General features: G+C 34.0%; 2 protein-coding genes across 3 annotated transcripts; one reads left to right on the top strand and one right to left on the bottom strand.

Annotated features, from left to right (window-relative positions):
- Positions 1 to 3,450: 3,450 nt before the first annotated feature.
- Positions 3,451 to 8,702, bottom strand: LOC137810750 (uncharacterized). 2 transcript variants are annotated; one of them, XM_068612167.1, is made up of 7 exons: positions 8,575 to 8,702; positions 8,262 to 8,389; positions 7,782 to 8,099; positions 7,453 to 7,506; positions 6,968 to 7,036; positions 6,474 to 6,617; positions 3,451 to 3,809 (listed from the first exon to the last, which is right to left on the bottom strand). In XM_068612167.1, the coding sequence occupies exons 2-7, from the start codon at positions 8,311 to 8,313 to the stop codon at positions 3,688 to 3,690; spliced, it is 759 nt and encodes a 252-aa protein (XP_068468268.1). In that variant the 5' UTR covers positions 8,314 to 8,389; positions 8,575 to 8,702; the 3' UTR covers positions 3,451 to 3,687. The 2 variants fall into 2 exon arrangements, with proteins under 2 accessions (XP_068468268.1, XP_068468269.1); XM_068612168.1 differs by having other exon boundaries at positions 3,451 to 3,806.
- A 4,946-nt stretch (positions 8,703 to 13,648) lies between these two features.
- On the top strand, positions 13,649 to 15,982 carry LOC137810749 (pentatricopeptide repeat-containing protein At2g02980, chloroplastic). Its single transcript, XM_068612166.1, has one exon. The coding sequence runs from the start codon at positions 13,762 to 13,764 to the stop codon at positions 15,562 to 15,564; it is 1,803 nt and encodes a 600-aa protein (XP_068468267.1). The 5' UTR covers positions 13,649 to 13,761; the 3' UTR covers positions 15,565 to 15,982.
- Positions 15,983 to 17,229: the final 1,247 nt, after the last annotated feature.

Here is a 17,229-nt window from a genome sequence, read left to right as displayed (position 1 = left end):
CCATGATGTGTTGTCCTCCTCCACCGTTAATGAAACCGCATCTGAAGGTACACTTGGCTGAGGGCATCGAGTAAAACACCCCTTTGTGTGTCTTTGTGAGTATGTTACCAATGCCCTCCACTTGATAAGCCCATCGCTCCGCTCTCCTCCTCCGTCACATCTCGAGGGTGCATCCTACCCTTAGTTAATCATGTAACTTATGCCAAATTTTCTACCAAGCACCGTGCCTTTCTTGCAACAATCGGGGATGAACGAGAACCCCAACACTTTTTTGAGGCTATTTGTGACGCACGCTGGCGAGTAGCCATGGACGATGAAATCAAGGCTCTTCAAGACAACGACACCTGACATATCACCACCTTGCCCCCTAAAAAGAAAGCCCTTAGGTTCAAGAGGATTTATCACATTAAGTACATCTCCGATGAGAGTATTGAACGCTTCAAAGCCTGCTTGGTTGTTCTGGGAGATTATCAAGTTGCAGGTGTTGGTGTTTTACAGAGAATGCACACTAAAGTTTGTTACTTTTTAGAAGGTATTGAAGAGAAAGAAAGTTTTTACGAGTAAAGACTTGAACTCTAGAAGAATCAATTTACTTAAAATACTTCAAAAATTAAATACTAATATCCATGAACCTTAAGCATAACTGAAACAAGGATTGGATCCTAAAAATAAGCAAAGAAATCAGATACATGATTAAAGAAAGAAAATAACTAACTCCTGAAATCAAGGAGCACTACTTTGAATCAGTCAAATATTAACAAAATAGAAAAAGAATAAGTGACAACATTCTTAAACACATGACTTAACACTCCTCCTTCTTTAGATGCTGCAAACTCCAAGTTTCTTCCTAAAGCTTTCGACCTTACTATGTGACAATGGTTTGGTGAGGATATCTGCAACTTGATTTTCATTTTTACTGTAACAAAGAGACACATCACCATTCTTTTGCACTTCTCTTACAAAGAATAACTTGATATTAAAATGCTTAGTTTTGCCATGAAAAATCAGATTGTTAGAGATTGCAATAACAACTTGGTTATCAACAAGAATCTCTAAGCTTTGCTTCTGTTCTAGATTCAAATCAGTTAGGATCTTCCTTAACTAGAGAGCTTGATTCACAGTAGCCAATGCAACAACAAATTTTGCCTCAACAGTGGATTAAGCTACGATTTCTTGCTTCTTTGAGCTCCATGAAAACATCCCTGATCCAAGCCTAAAACAATATCCAGATGTACTTTTCATGTCATCAATTGAACCTTCCCAATCACTTTCAAAGAAGCCAATTAACTTAAACTCCCTATGCTTCAAGAACTTAACTCCAAAGTTCCAAGTTCCCTTGATTTATTTGATGACTCTCTTTGCAGCCCTTATGTTAGTCTCATTTAGGCAATGCATGAATCTAAATAGAATGCTTACTGCATTTAGAATGTCAGGTCTGGTTGTTGTCGAATACATTAGACATCCTATCAAGCTTCTGAATTCAACTTCATCGACTTGGCAGATCCATATTCTTTGACCAGTTTCTCCTTTTGATTCATGGAAGTGCCCATTGCCTTGCAATCTTCCATCTAAAACTTTTTAAGTATTTCTTTTTCACATTTCTTCTGACAGATAAATACTTCATCTTGACTTTGCTAAATTTTCATCCCAAGAAAGTAAGTCATCAGGCCAGGTCTGTCATTTCAAAGACCTTCTTCATTTTTAACTTGAACTAATTGACCTGATCAAGATTATTTCCAGTGAGTAACAAATCATCTACACAAAGAGAGATTATTAGAATGTATGCACCATCATGTTTGGCATATAGAGTAAGCTCAGATAAACTTTTCTCAAACCTCATACTAATTGGGTGATGTGAGTTGATTTTAGGATTGCACATTTGATGTGAGTTGGTTGATTTTAGATTGACACATTTTTAGAGGTTTCTCTTTTGATTAGCTTTTTGGGATTAGCAAAATATGGTGAGAAACCCAAAGAAGATTCCCACTAGACACGAACTTAACCAAGTGGTTAAGTAAGTGTGAAAGTTCACTTCTAGAGGGCAAAGAGAAAAAATACAATTATATGATGTGGATGATGCAACGGTGTGGAATTAAAGACAAGGAACAAATAAAGAACAATACCAAAGCAAAGACCAATCAAATAGTAGAGAAAGGCATATATGAAATGGAAAGTGGCGCAAAAAAAGAATAAAAATGATGAAGGGATGAAGAAAGCTTTTGGAAGAAGAAGGTTGTCACACCATTTGGAGAAGGAGGTACTCCAAGATGAGTGGTGAAGGAGCCGCCACTTGAAGTGCTCACACACTCAAGATAAGACCCAATATATGAACTCTCAAGCCTCACAAAAATCACTCCCGTAGAGATTCTTTACTATAATCAAAATTCAATGCGTAGAATGGACTTTAATTTGTGTAAATATTATGTATTTGGATTTGTTAGATCACCGCAATGTATATATGTATATATTTGGCTACTTAATATTCAAACAGGGCAGATTAGTCAATACATTTTTAGCATACTTGTATGTTTAAAATTATGGGAATGAATGGAAAAACCCAACTTCAAATGTGTAAATATGACAAGCTTCAAATTGCTTAAAATAAATTTGGCCCTAAGGAAAACTGTTGTTTCGAGCTTTAATTTTCCATTCGTGAGTTGAAATTGGAAAACTTATTTACCATTTTGAGCTTTTAATAGTATGATAATCTTCTATTTCAGGGTTAAACTTAGAAAATTTATTGACTATTTCGAGTTATTAACATTATGATAATTTCTCGTTTACGGGTTTAACAATATGCTACTGGATACGTGATGAAATAAGGACACATAAAACATTAACTTTGACTGTTTTCAAATTAAAATATTTAATATTTGTAATCAATTTATAAGTTTTATGATATGTTAATTATTAATTTAATTATTTCAATTTTAATTATTGAACCATAGACTCTTTTGATAGTTTGTTTGATGAATATGTGGGTAAAAATATTGATGTTAAAGTGGATACAAATATTTCTTCTAACGAGATTAAGGTAGATGAACCCAATGATGGGTTTGTAAAACTTAATAAAAGTTCTAAGAATCTTGTACTGAGTAAACTTTTTTTTTTAAAACCTATTCAAGATCCTGATGAGAAATTAGTTGAACAGTTTAAAAGAAAGATAAAAGGAAATTTAATAAAAAAATATTTTCTTAAAAAAATGTACGAACCGCTGCACCAGTTAATGTAACCCCCAGCTTTTTAATCTTCTTGCACCTCCATATATTTCTTCTGCGCCCCATAAACATAAAAATTTCCATTTTGCATTTTTGGATTATACAATTGAAAGTCAAAAATGTCTTAGTGATTAACAAAAAAGATTTTTGTAAATTGTAAGATTTATGCTCATATATGTTTACAGACATGTTTATGCAGTGGTAAATTTTAAGCATGTCTAAGGAGGAGAAATAAAATATATAATATCAATTCTAAAAATCAGCCTCATGCATATGATTGTATCTTAAATAGTTCTAGCATCTACTTACTAAAAATAGCATTTTGTCAAATATTACACATGATACATAGCAAATACTTCCTATAGCTACAGAAACAAATACAAATGATCACAGATGATTTTTTGCTACAGTTTTCCTGTCATGAGATTAAATTACTAACTTTTCATCCAATCAGAAGGAATAAATACCTCTAGTTTCCTGGCAGTCCTTGCATAGAAGGAAAGTGATTCCCTAAACGAGCTTCACGTCTCAATTGAGCTAAGCTTAATCTTTTAATAGGTATAAATCCCTTTCGTGCTTCTGAGTTTGCTGCTGATACATCAAGTTGTTAGATACGCATGGATTTGATACTGGAATGAATAATTTGTAACTTCTGAGATAAAAACATTTTGATGCACATATTCAAATTATCTGAAAACAAAAAATCATGTGTGATTTGCCAGAAAGGGCATGAAGATTATCACTTACATCTGAGCCAGCAACCAGCACGGACATTCAAATGGTTCTCAAGAATAACATTATAAATAATAATTTGAAATTAAAAAATATATCACAGTCTCACAAGTGTTGAACTCTTGTCCTTCTCTAGTGGTACCTAAACAACTCTATTGTTGGTATGAAACAATGGAAGAGTATATGGTTTGTTTGCACTAGAAGTTCATTTGGAGTATCGTGAAGAGATTTGCATCTGAATGATTTGGTCTAGGTTATCCTTGAAGTTTCTGTTTGCTAAAATTTGCTCTTCACTAAGATAAGAATCTTAAGAGAACCACCGCCACAAAATATACCCATTGCAATTAGAACCTTGAGAGAACCATGCCATAAATAACTATTGTGATTAGAGTCCAATGCCATATAATTCTCACACTAGAATCCTATACATCCAATGTGGGACTCATAAACTTAGCATGGACACACCAATACAAACATATGACACAATACAACATGAACACTACAACACTTATAATCTCCAAAATGTAGGACAGTCTGATTTTGAACACTCTGACACGGATGGATATATATATTGAACATCATTCTGAATTAATCAAGATTTATATTTCAAAATCATCTAAAGAAAGTTATTACCTAATACAAAAATGAATCTAATTTATCTCAAGTTCAAAAAATGTAAAGTGGATTGAATTCATTTAAAACATTTCACTCATTTCTTGATCATCATTATTGAAAAAGACATTCTAGCCGAGATTCATCTAAAGATAAGTTAACAACTTCAAAGAATTCCACATACGAGAATAAATAAAAACAATCCTAATAATACATATAATCTAAATATTGCTGATTATATAGGCCTTCTTGTTTCCATAATTATAATAAATACCTACACAATAAGTTTTTGAGTTTTTAACTTATAAAGAAAATATTGTCTCCCTCATAGCCATGTCAAAGACCCAAAATAACATTTTTTAAATCAGACATCTCAGCAAATCGGATACGTGTTGTATGAATGTCGGTGTCCGATACATGTCGGACACAAGGAGACACCATTGAAGAAGCGTATCTGAGCTTCATAATCCATCTAGCAATCATTTGAAGATTTTTTTCATTTTTGTTATTTGGTTATACAATTGTTTCTTTTGTACAACTATAATGCATTAATTCCATTGGTTAATTTGTAACCAATTTTGTTAGTATAGGTAGTCCCTCTTTTGTGTATATTGAGGAACATAACACTCTTTTTGAGAGGACGAATATAGAAAACTTTAATACACACAAGTCTTGTTACCTCAGTTCTACTTTTTTTTATTATGGTATGAGTGCTCTGAAACTCAAAGCTCTAGTTGCTACATTCAATAATGAATGATCCTTCTCAAGATCCCACCTCACTATTCTACCTTTGTCCATCAAAAAACCCATCATTGATTCTTGTTTCTCTTGTTCTTGATGGACCAAATTACCATCACCGATGACGATCTTTTCATATGGGTCTTGTTTCCAAAAACAAGCTCAACTTCACTGATGGCACGATTTGAACCTCTCCTTGCACTAGTGCTCTATACCCAACTTGGGAGAGAGAGCCAACATGATGGTTGTATAATGACTCATTTGATCTCTTTTATTGCACAAAGTGTTATATGGAGAGATACAACCTCAAGTATTTGGTCAGATATTGAAGAAAGGTTTTCTTCAAGACAGTATCTCTCATCTCTCAAGCAAGGAGAGATCAATTTTACTAACTATTTAACTGAATTGAAAATTCTCTGGGACGAGCTAAACATTTTTCACCCTTTACCGGTTTGTAGTTGTGAAACCAAATGTTCTTGTAGTGCTTTTGTCAATGTACTAAGTATAAAACTCAAGATCAGGTGATCAAGTTTCTTAGAGGACCGAATGATAGATATTCTATTATAAAATCAGAAATCATGCTGATGGACCCATTCCATCTTTAATCGTGTTTCTTCCTTGGTGGTTCAACAGGAGAGATAAACTTTTGGCGATACAATGGATCAATCTAAAGTGATAGCTGGTAGAGGATGCATGAAATGAAATGGTGGAAGATGATATAGTTCTACTAGTCGAGGCAATAGCAGTAAGATTTGGTAGCAGTATTGTAGGTGACGTGTGTCCATTTTCCATTATAGGAGCCTAACATCTCACCATGTTCCATAGCCACAATGCCCATGCGGACTGGCTATGCACTAGCCCTCAGGCTATTCTGGGCAAACATTGCAACAATATCATCATCAGAGCCACTTATTGAGAAACATTCATAATGAAAAGCTCTAATAACAATCGATAAGAACCTTAGGAAAACCACACTACAAAGGCTATCCATTCCAGTGGGAGAGCCCAAGGCCAAATAAACATCACACAAGAATCCTATATTCCAATGTTGGACTCAAGTACCATACCTTGCAATTAGATCCCAACATAATACATCAACCAGTTTCAGGTGGTTCATGTGAACATGAAAGTAATCATTACATTTCAGTAACAACTATTGTGCTTTAGTCATACCTGCTGTTAGCACCTGCAAACTTGCACTGGAAAGATTTCTTTTACACTCCGTCCTTAATTGTTGTCTGAGCCTTTTAGTCTTGAATACCCTTAATCTCCTTGCAGTACGTTGAAGCTCCTTAAGATTTTCAACATCCCACCATACTGCAGCAAATTGATGAAAGATTATTTATGGATTGTAGTCCACCCAAAACTGCCAGTACTAAATACCCTAGAAAAATTCAATCTTACTACATATATAATAGTTACACTAAGTTAAAAATTAGAAACGTACAGACATCCATGACCTACAACTTTACATAAGATAATGACAAGTACAATAAGAAACTAAAGTACAAATGCAATTGATTGTAGCTTACTCTTTGTACATTAGGTAAGGAGAACATAGCTCTTCCAATTCATAACCTAATTTCTTTATAATGAAATTCATTTAAAACCAAATTTCTGATGTTTTTTTACATGTATGTTATATACAGAACCTATATGAAACATACCATCAGATGGTTGACTGGCTCCTCTGTATAAGTTATGTGCAGGAACACCTTCAACCGAAAGATTGGAATCTGGAAGATAAATCCAGATAGCATGAAAGTCAATATCAATTACTACTTTGAAAGATAATAATGTATCATTACAATTTACAGTAACATAACAATCAAGTCAGCATCAGGCTGGTTGTTGTCTTGACATTTCCAGAAGCTGCTTCAACCTATTTACCACCTTCAAAATAAAGCTCATAAAAAAAACTAATAGCTAATAAGTTTACTTTATATATTAATTTGATGCTGACTTATGCAGTACAGTTTCACCATGTGCTTAAATTGAGGAATTACATGACTGAAGAGAACTATAAATAGCCTATAATACATAGTATGGAGCAACAACCAATGTTCCTTCCATTAGTAACCGTGATAGAACAAAGTCAAGGAGTCATAGTCTTGTTATATATTAATGACATTTATGGAAGGAAATTCCTTACCCCCTCGACATATAATTTTCTTCCAAGCTTGCCCTGCAACCACTTTTTCTTTATCTGTAACAATGATATGAATCAGTTAATCCTAGGTTGCAAACAAAACCAATGCAAACTATAAAGGCAAACATGCTCGCTCACTGTTCAAACTCAGTTAATTTGACTGCAAGTACAAATAAGTTCTTCAACTAGTTTCCTCATGCTTATTCCATAGAAACTAAACTTTAAAATAACATAAAAGATAAGAATATAAGTACCTAACATATTGAAAATCAAATTGTGAAAAGTTCAAGAACTGTCCCTCTCTTCACACCATTAGTTTCCTTACTATTCACCTTTAAAGCTGTTGCAAAGCAAACTCTGATCCATAGGCTTCTCTGTCACATCTATCACTGTTGAATTGCTTTTGGACCGAGCCTGACGTTTGATCTGGCTCAAGCGAAGTATTCTACCATTTGGTTGCTCATTTTCAGGCTCGGATATAGTTCTTTTCTGTGACAAAGCATTCTTACTTTTAGACCTTGCTTGATGCTTTACTTGGTTCAAGCGGATTATTTTTCCTTGTGAATGGCTATCGTCACCCCTCTTCTCATCCAATAAAAGGTACTTACGTCTAGCTTGCTTCCGAATTTGAGTTAAGCGAGTTCTGGTAACTACACAACAAAACCCACACTCTTAACTACTTACATAGCAAACTGTTGATAATCTATGATCAATAACGGAAGCAATACAGATACAACTATCAAACTACTCCAACATTGGCATGGTAAAGTGCACAAAGCACGAGAAAATTCAATAAAGGTAGCATCACTAACCATCCACATTTATTCTGCTAACACGTTCGTGTGACATTTTTTGAACTACCATACCACAATTTGTAACCTCGCCACAGTGGATTTAGCATCAGTTAATCTACTTCAACACCCATAAATTTGGCAAAGTTCTGAAAAGCAGTAAAAAAATGCATGAGGAGACCAAAGCACACAACAAAACAAAAGGGCAGACACACGGATGAAAATGACAGCAAAAAAAATAGAGAAAACCCTAGAGACATGGACAAGGGAGTTGCAGAGTAGTAACACTTAGTACCAGAAAAAACAAGTACATTTTTTTTGTCGTGTGTAGTACCTTGTCTTCTTGAGGTAGGGAAATGGAGTGAAATGAAAACGGGTAGAAGGTGGTTATTGAGATGAAGACAACATATAAATATCTGAAAATAAAATAAATAAATAAAGGGAAACAAAACAACCCTAAACGCAGACTCCGAGGAAATAAAAAAAACAGAAGTGGGGTAACTGGGCAGGTTTAAAAGGAATGTCCTTAATAATAATTAAATATTTGACATAAAAAAAAAGTAATTATTAATGTTGAGATTCAACGGTTTGGGTTTTAGAAAGCTTCCCCAACCATAGCGACGCCATTAATATAATAATAAAAAACTTGTACTTATTTTCTTGTTTTAAATATGATGTAATATTAAATGCTATTTTCCAAATTACAAAAGTGGCTAGAAGATTTTTGTTCTTTCTGAGAGTATTTTATATTTTCAGTTTTGGGTCCTTGGTTACTTCATTTGATTGGATTAAAGAGTGAAGTGTAGGAGAAAAGTTTAGGGAGTTAATTTTAGGAAATATGTGAGAAAAAAGAGAGTATTGGTATTAAGTTAAATACACTCATAATGAAGAGAAAATTTATAATGAAGAGAAAATTTATGATGGTTCGTGATAGTTATGATTGAAATTTTAATTTTAAATTTTTTAATTAATAAAAAGAGTAAGATTACAAATTTAACTTTATATTTAAAAATAAAATTTTATTTATTTATTTATATATTTTAATTATTTGTAATTAAAATATTTTTCTAATACTGTAAGAGTTGATTTTGAAAAAAGTACTATGTAAAAGATTATTAGAATTTTTTTATTTGAACTAAAAATAAAAATTTAATATTATTATTATATAATTTTTTCATATAAATAATTATATTTATTTTTGTTATATTCTAAATTTTTTTATTAATTATTATTATTAGTAATATTGTTAAATATTTATTAACAAATAAAAAATAATAATAAAATAAAATAAAATAATTATTATTTAATAAAGTTAGTTTATCATTATGTTTATTTTTATTAATATATATAGTGTTCTCGTTGGTTGACCTTCGGGTTGATTGGATGCGTAAGCTCTGCTTCTAATTTGCCTCTTCTTGGTGCATTGGAACAACACTACGTTGAGACAGAGGGGGCTCTACCTGTTGATCACACTCTGACGATCAAGTCAATAAGAGCATACGAAATAATAATCAGTTTCAGTTTCTAAAGAAACAACCTCTTTTACCGGGGTCTCAAGCCCTTTTATAGTTATCCCTCTAACAGCTTCCACTCACGAGAATATAATCTCTACTGAAAGCATAAAATAATAACAGAAAATCACCTGCTCACATGCACCTTTCACGTTTGGGTGCTAACAACTGGAAAACATTTTGTCCACGGACACCTTAACTCACAGTGCTAACAACATAAAAGAATTTCATGCACCTTTATTCTCGGGTGCTCTCTACTTATTTAACAACTTTATATATTCAACTAACAACTTTTGCATATATTTATTTAACTAACATCTCTGTGTATATTCACATATTTTAACGGCTTAATAAATACCAACATATATATTTAACTAACAGCTTCATATTAATATATGACCAAACTTATTATTTTCTCTATTTTAATTATTCTCCCACCAGGCTTACCAACGAAACTGGGTCGAGCCCATGACTCGCTTTTGGGCCCAAAGCCGAGCTGACCATACCCAAATATTTAGACCGAGGTCCCAAGCACACGAGCACTCTTGTCCAATACACAAGTCTCCCAGGCTCGAGCCAAGCTTGTTTAGGCGAAGAGTCTTACCAGCGTTGGCAACTGACATGACACTTCCACATAGAGTAGGTGAGGAGTTTACTTACATCTCTATGAATGCCTGCCGAAATGCTTAATTTAGTTTCTTATAGTAATATAACAACTTTCTGTTAACTTAAGCGTCAAAGTAATAACTTATTTACCTTGATTGAACGTCTACCCTTAAGTAGCGACGCCTTCGTGGTTAGAACAACTCTCTACCTCAACTGATTACTGCATCGATTTCTTGATGCCTAACTTCATAGGGTGCCCATTCAAGTAGTTGCACATATCTCAAGCTCGATCATCTTAATCATATATGTAGCAAGTAGTCTCATCTTCTCAAAGCATCTATACTCGAATGACTCTATTCATTCCGAGCTAGATCATCTTAGCACGTACCAAATTGAATAACTCATCTTCACAGGGTGCTTATACTCATATGACTATTCATTCTGAGCTAAGCACCAAACCAAATAATTCATCTCACTATAGTCGGGTAATCATACTTACACCGACCTAGGTCGTCTTACCTGCACTAACTCAAGTGGATCAACAAACAAAGTAATCTCACAGGGCGCCTATGCTCGGGCATACATACTTACACCGAGCTAGATCGACTTACCTGACACCAAATAACCCATTTACACGCACAGGGCACCTATACTCGGGTAGTCGTACTGATACCGAGCTAGGTCGACTTACCAATTTACGAATTCCAATAACCTTACCTCCACAGAGCGTCTATGCTCAGATGAATCTATTCACTCTAGGACGTCTTACCATGCTTTATTGTTTACGAATGAAGTGCGCCTACTCGACTAACTGAGTTACGTCTTACCATGCCTCATTGCTGGCCAATGCAGTGCGCCTACTCGGCTGACCGAGTTACGTCTTACCATGCCTTATTGCTTGTCAATGTAGTGCGCCTACTCGGCTGACCGAGTTACGTCTTACCGTGCCTTATTGCTTGTCGATGCAGTGCGCCTACTCGGCTAACCGAGCTACGTCTTACCATGCCTTATTGCTAGCCAATGTAGTGCGCCTACTTGGCTAACCGAGTTACGTCTTACCATACCTTATTGCTTGTCAATGCAGTGCGCCTACCCGGCTGACCGAGTTACGTCTTACCGTGCCTTTAGAGCGTTAACAGACTTGCTTATGATGTATAAATACATGCAAAAATACTTTGCCACACAAACTCGGTTAATTAATCTCACAGGGCGCCTATACTCGGTTAACTTTGTCTGTTATGAGCTAGGTCGACTACCATGTGCTTAACAACAAATTCACCTTCACAGGGCGCCTATACTCATATGACTCTATTTGTTCCGAGCTAGGTCGTCTTACCATGTGCTCATTCACGTAAATCAACAAAACTAATGCACCATCTTCCAAGAACAAACTTATCATTAGATGACCTCGTTAAAAAACCCCTTCAAGGGAAAAAGAGCATCACCTTAAACATCATATTGTTAAAAAAGGAAGCATTAAACAAAACATCTTAACTGAAGTAAAACTTGAGGTTTGTCGCGTTCCACGTTCGAGGAATAACTCCCCCCTCTATGGTTTCTAGCCTGTATGCTCCATTCTTAAGCACCTCGACTACACGAAACGGGCTAGTCCACTTCGGAGATAACTTGTTTTCTAACTGATAGGGATGAGCCTTTCACATCACTAGGTTGGCAACCTCGAACTGCCGAGGTCTCGTCTTGGTCTTTTGCCTCAGCTCCACCCCCCTCTTTAGAGCCTTCGAGTTAATGCGAACATGCTCACGCACCTCATCTAGCAAGTCCAAATTCACCTTCTTTCCTTTGTTGGATTCCTCCACAATGAAACCTTGGAACTGAGGGGAGTTCTCCTGGATTTCCACTGGTATCATGGCATATGTGACCCATATACCAAACTAAAGGGTGTCTTTTTGGTTGTTGACCGAGGGGTGGTGTGATAGGCCCATAGGATTTTGGGGACTTCCTCTGACCAAGTTCCCTTTTCCTTCTCCAACTTGCTCTTCAACCCCCTTATCAAGACTCTGTTAGCTTATTCAACTTGATTATCTGTTTGAGGGTGTTCTACTTAGGCAAAGATCTGCTTTATCCCCAACTCCAAGCATAGTTTACCCATGGTTTGTATAAAGTGTCCTAGTGAAGGTCAAGTTCTCTAATCTCAATGAATATAAGTGGTGACTTGTGTTGAAATATGTGGTGACCTACTAACAATTTTTTGCACACTACACAAATTTTCAAAATATACAGTTTATTATTGTTCTTGCAACAATAATATTTGCATGCTTGGTGTCATTGTAATTGTCATCATTTTACGCAACAACTTATTTCAGATGATGATGAAATATATCTATTTATAAGTCAATCATTTTCGTAAATATGATGATTTATAATTTATAGTTTATTTAGTTTAGTTTTTAACAAAAATACTTTGATTTTAAGCACATGTTAAGATTACAATTAAAAAAGTCCTTGAAATTCCTAATTTTACGACATATCTAATGAAAAGGTTATATATAAATATTATAAGTTTAAGATCTAGGTATACACTACAAGAAAATCATGAAATAGAAACTAATTTTAAAAACAAAAAATAATTAGTTGCTATATTGACTAAATTAGATACTATTTTAGAAACTAAAAAAAAATTGGTTTCTAAATTAGTTTCTATTATGGTTAAATAGTTTCTAAATTGGTATCTAATTAGCTACCAAAATTTTAACTACCAATTATTTAGATTCTAAATTCGGTAACAAAAACATTGGTTGCTAATTAGATATCAATTTAAAAACAATTTAATAATAATAGAAACTAATTTAAAAACCAAAATTTAAAATATTATTTTATTATTAAAAATAGTTGTAAAATAAATGTATTTGAAAAGGTGATTATCAAACATATTTATTCAAAGAAATATATTTTTACAACTTTTAGAATTGTGTACTTTTAAAGTTGTATACAATATTTATTGTGATGAGTTTAAAAATAAATATATATAATAAAGAGTAAGTTTGGAATTAAATAATATGAAAAAGTATTAAAATAATAATATTGAGAGATGTAGTGGTAAAAAAAAAAAATGATTGTTTGACCCTCATTGCTTAATTCTACACCTCATTAAATATTAATATTTTAATCATTTTTAATTTTTTAATTTTAAAAATTATTTTAATATTTTACATTTTATTTATATTTTCATTTAAACATTTTTAATTTTTAACTTTTTTTATTATAAATATTAATATTTTATTGTAGGTGTGAAAATATCATCCCCATAAAAAAAAATGTTTCATTGAACGACCGGTTCAATCCGTTATCTCTATCCATTCAAGTTTTCTATTGTCCTCTGTTTCATGTCATGTGTAAAACTTTCAGACACAGTTTATGGTTAGTAAGCAATTAGCGTCTCAACAATGGCAGTGTCCATTCTCCAATGCATTTCACATTCTCCCACAAAACTCAACACAGAAGTTGAACTTGAACCTTCAACCTCCCTTCTTTCTCTTATACCCAAATGCACCTCTCTCAGAGAACTCAAGCAAATCCAAGCCTACACCATCAAAACCCACCTCCACAACAGCGGCACCGTCCTCACAAAGCTCATAAATTTCTGCACTTGCAACCCAACAACCGCTTCCATGGACTATGCCCACCAAATGTTCGATCAAATTCCCCAACCAGACATAGTTCTTTTCAACACTATGGCACGTGGGTATGCGAGGTTTGATGACCCTCTCCGAGCAATTCTTCTTTTTTCTCAGGTCTTGTTCTCTGGCCTCCTTCCAGATGACTATACTTTTTCCTCTCTTTTCAAGGCCTGTGCAAGGCTCAAAGCGATTCAGGAAGGTAAACAGCTGCATTGCCTTGCTGTTAAACTTGGGGTCAGTGGTAACATGTATGTTTGCCCAACTCTTATTAACATGTACACTGCCTGCAATGACATGGATGCTGCTAGGAGGGTCTTTGACAAAATCGACGAACCGTGTGTCGTCGCGTATAATGCGATCATCTCAAGCTGTGCTCGGAGTAGCCAGCCCAATGAGGCCTTGGCTTTGTTCAGAGAATTGCAGGAGAGTGGCCTCAAGCCTACTGATGTCACCATGCTTGTTGCTCTTTCCTCGTGCGCTTTGCTTGGGGCGTTGGACTTAGGGAAGTGGATCCATGAGTATGTCAAGAAGAATGGGTTTGATAAATATGTCAAGGTGAATACTGCTCTTATAGATATGTATGCCAAATGTGGGAGTTTGGAGGATGCGGTTTCTGTGTTCAGGGAGATGCCTAGGAGAGACACACAAGCGTGGTCGGCGATGATTGTTGGCTATGCAACACATGGGCATGGATACCAAGCCTTATCAATGTTGGAGGAAATGAAAAAGGAAAAAGTGCAGCCTGATGAGATAAGCTTTTTAGGTATACTGTATGCCTGCAGTCACAATGGATTGATAGATGAAGGTTATGATCACTTCCATAGTATGACTCATGAGTATGGGATTGTTCCAAGTATCAAGCATTATGGGTGTATGGTGGATTTGCTTGGTCGAGCTGGACGCTTGGAAGAGGCCTATAAGTTCATAGATGAGTTACCGACCAAGCCGACGCCAATCCTGTGGCGGACATTGCTATCTTCTTGTAGCAGTCATGGTAATGTTGAAATGGCAAAGCAAGTAATTCAGAGAATCTTTGAGCTGGATGATTCCCATGGTGGGGATTATGTCATTTTGTCAAACTTGTGTGCAAGAAATGGAAGCTGGGATGATGTGAATTACGTAAGGAAAAGGATGGCAGACAAAGGAGCTTTGAAAGTCCCTGGGGTTAGCTCAATAGAGGTCAACAATGTAGTGCATGAATTCTTCTCCGGGGATGGAGTTCATTCCACTTCAACCGTACTGCACCATGCACTCGATGAATTGGTAAAGGAATTGAAGCTGGCTGGGTATGTACCTGACACATCTCTGGTCTTTTATGCAGACATAGAAGATGAAGAGAAAGAAATTGTTCTTAGATATCACAGTGAGAAACTGGCCATAACTTATGGTCTTCTGAATACTCCCCCAGGAACAACAATTCGTGTGGTCAAGAATCTTAGAGTCTGTGTGGATTGCCACAACGCTGCTAAGTTTATATCATTGATCTTTGGTAGGCAAATTATTCTAAGAGATGTCCAGCGATTTCATCATTTTAAAGATGGGAAATGCTCCTGTGGGGATTACTGGTAGTGGAGTTTCTTGAGTCAATACTCCATTTTTTTTATCAAGATTAAAAAAAAAAACTGGTCTATTCATTCCACAGAATTAAGTGCTACTACTTGTGCTCGGAAGGAATAGCCACTGTATGCAACGAGGAAGAAAAACAAAGCAAGGCCTATTCTGAAATGTTGGGATGGTAATTGTCATGATTGTCAAATTGGGATAATCAGTTAGCCAAGTTACATATGTTTGTATAATTTATTACCTTGGAAGGTTAGGTTCATTTTCATGTAATATAACACATGTATTTCCGTTATTTTTTACTAGACAGTTTGATTTTGTAAATAATAATAAAAATGTACATTTAACTTTGTAATAGCAGATATATTCTGATGCTGCTGAGAATTTTACTGTAAATAGTGAATTTTTTGTGAATGCTGCATTAAAATGTTGATTTCTGTTCTATAGTTTCCATTCAATCTATAATATTCCTTATATTGATTATTTTTAAACTAAAACATTCTTAACTAAAAGATAAAGAGGTTATACCAACAAACAATTAGGTGAGAAAATAATATTTATGTAAGAATAAGTTTAGAACAAATTTTTATCAACTATTTTTCTTTGATAAATAGAGTTTTTTTTAAAAGAAATCGGAGAAGAAATAACCAATAACCTTTTATCTGAAAATAAGTAAATTAAATTTTAAAAACAGGCGAGCCGGATTCTTTAGGCCTCTGTTGGTATCCAGGTGATTACTGTTCACCCGGATTGAAAAGGAAAGAAATAACTTGTTTGTATTTGGGAATTTGTGGATAATAAAGAGCAAAGAAAAGCGAAGAATGTGAAATAGGCTTATCTGCTGAGTTTATAAAAGTTTGTAATATTCTGAGAATGAAATGTGGAGAAGAAGAAATTTGTAATTTATTTTATTTATGTTAATAGAATGCCGCTGCCTTTTGAAATTTCAAAGTTTTTTCTTAATCACATGAGTATATTATTGAGCATAAAGTTTGAATGAGTTTTCTGGTAGTTAAATTTTTTTATTAATATTTAAATTTTTTCTGATATTTTTATGTATAATATTTTTTTTCTTCTAAAAATAAAGTAAAAAACTTTATAAATATCAGTTTAAATTTATAAAATAATTATAAGTATACAAAATATTTAAATTTTTCTAAAATCAAGTAAAAAACTTTATAAAACTTCACAAATAATCAATCAAATTAATTTTTTTATCAATTTTTAAATATAAGGACAAATGTGTAAAGTTACATTTTTATCAATTAAAAAAAATACAATTTCAATCACATCATCACATCATTCACAAACTTTTATAAACTTTTCATACACTTTTCCCTCTATTTACCTTAATCTAAAGACCTTAACTTTCTTTATAATTTCTTTTCAAATCATCTCAAATCCATTCTTTCATTTTCACTTCCTAATCCAAACAAAGCCTACAAGTTTTTTCTGTCTCTCAGGTTCAAACTTTTTTCTTTTGTAAGTTGTAGCCTTTAAACAATCTTTCTTAAAATAAAATGAATTTATACAGCAAATTTACGTAGGTTTTAACAATTTATACTCATTTTAAAGGTTTATTCACAAATTTTAATCATTCCTGAAATTATTTTTTATTATATCCAATTAATTACATTTACAATATGCTACAGTTTTCTTATTTTTAAAAACTTA

The sequence above is a fragment of the Phaseolus vulgaris genome, chromosome 2 (assembly GCF_000499845.2).
Source record: "Phaseolus vulgaris cultivar G19833 chromosome 2, P. vulgaris v2.0, whole genome shotgun sequence".
Classification (NCBI taxonomy): Eukaryota; Viridiplantae; Streptophyta; class Magnoliopsida; order Fabales; family Fabaceae; genus Phaseolus; species Phaseolus vulgaris.
This window is presented reverse-complemented; position numbering and strand designations above follow the sequence as displayed.

Coding starts and splice junctions, on each gene's coding strand:
- LOC137810750 (XM_068612167.1), bottom strand. CDS start 8,313: ATGGTAGTTCAAAAAATGTCACACGAACGTGTTAGCAGAATAAATGTG. Junction 8,100..8,261: donor TAGCAGAATAAATGTGGATG/GTTAGTGATGCT, acceptor TTTGTTGTGTAG/TTACCAGAACTCGCTTAACT. Junction 3,810..6,473: donor TTTGCAGGTGCTAACAGCAG/GTATGACTAAAG, acceptor TTGATGTATCAG/CAGCAAACTCAGAAGCACGA.
- LOC137810749 (XM_068612166.1), top strand. CDS start 13,762: ATGGCAGTGTCCATTCTCCAATGCATTTCACATTCTCCCACAAAACTC.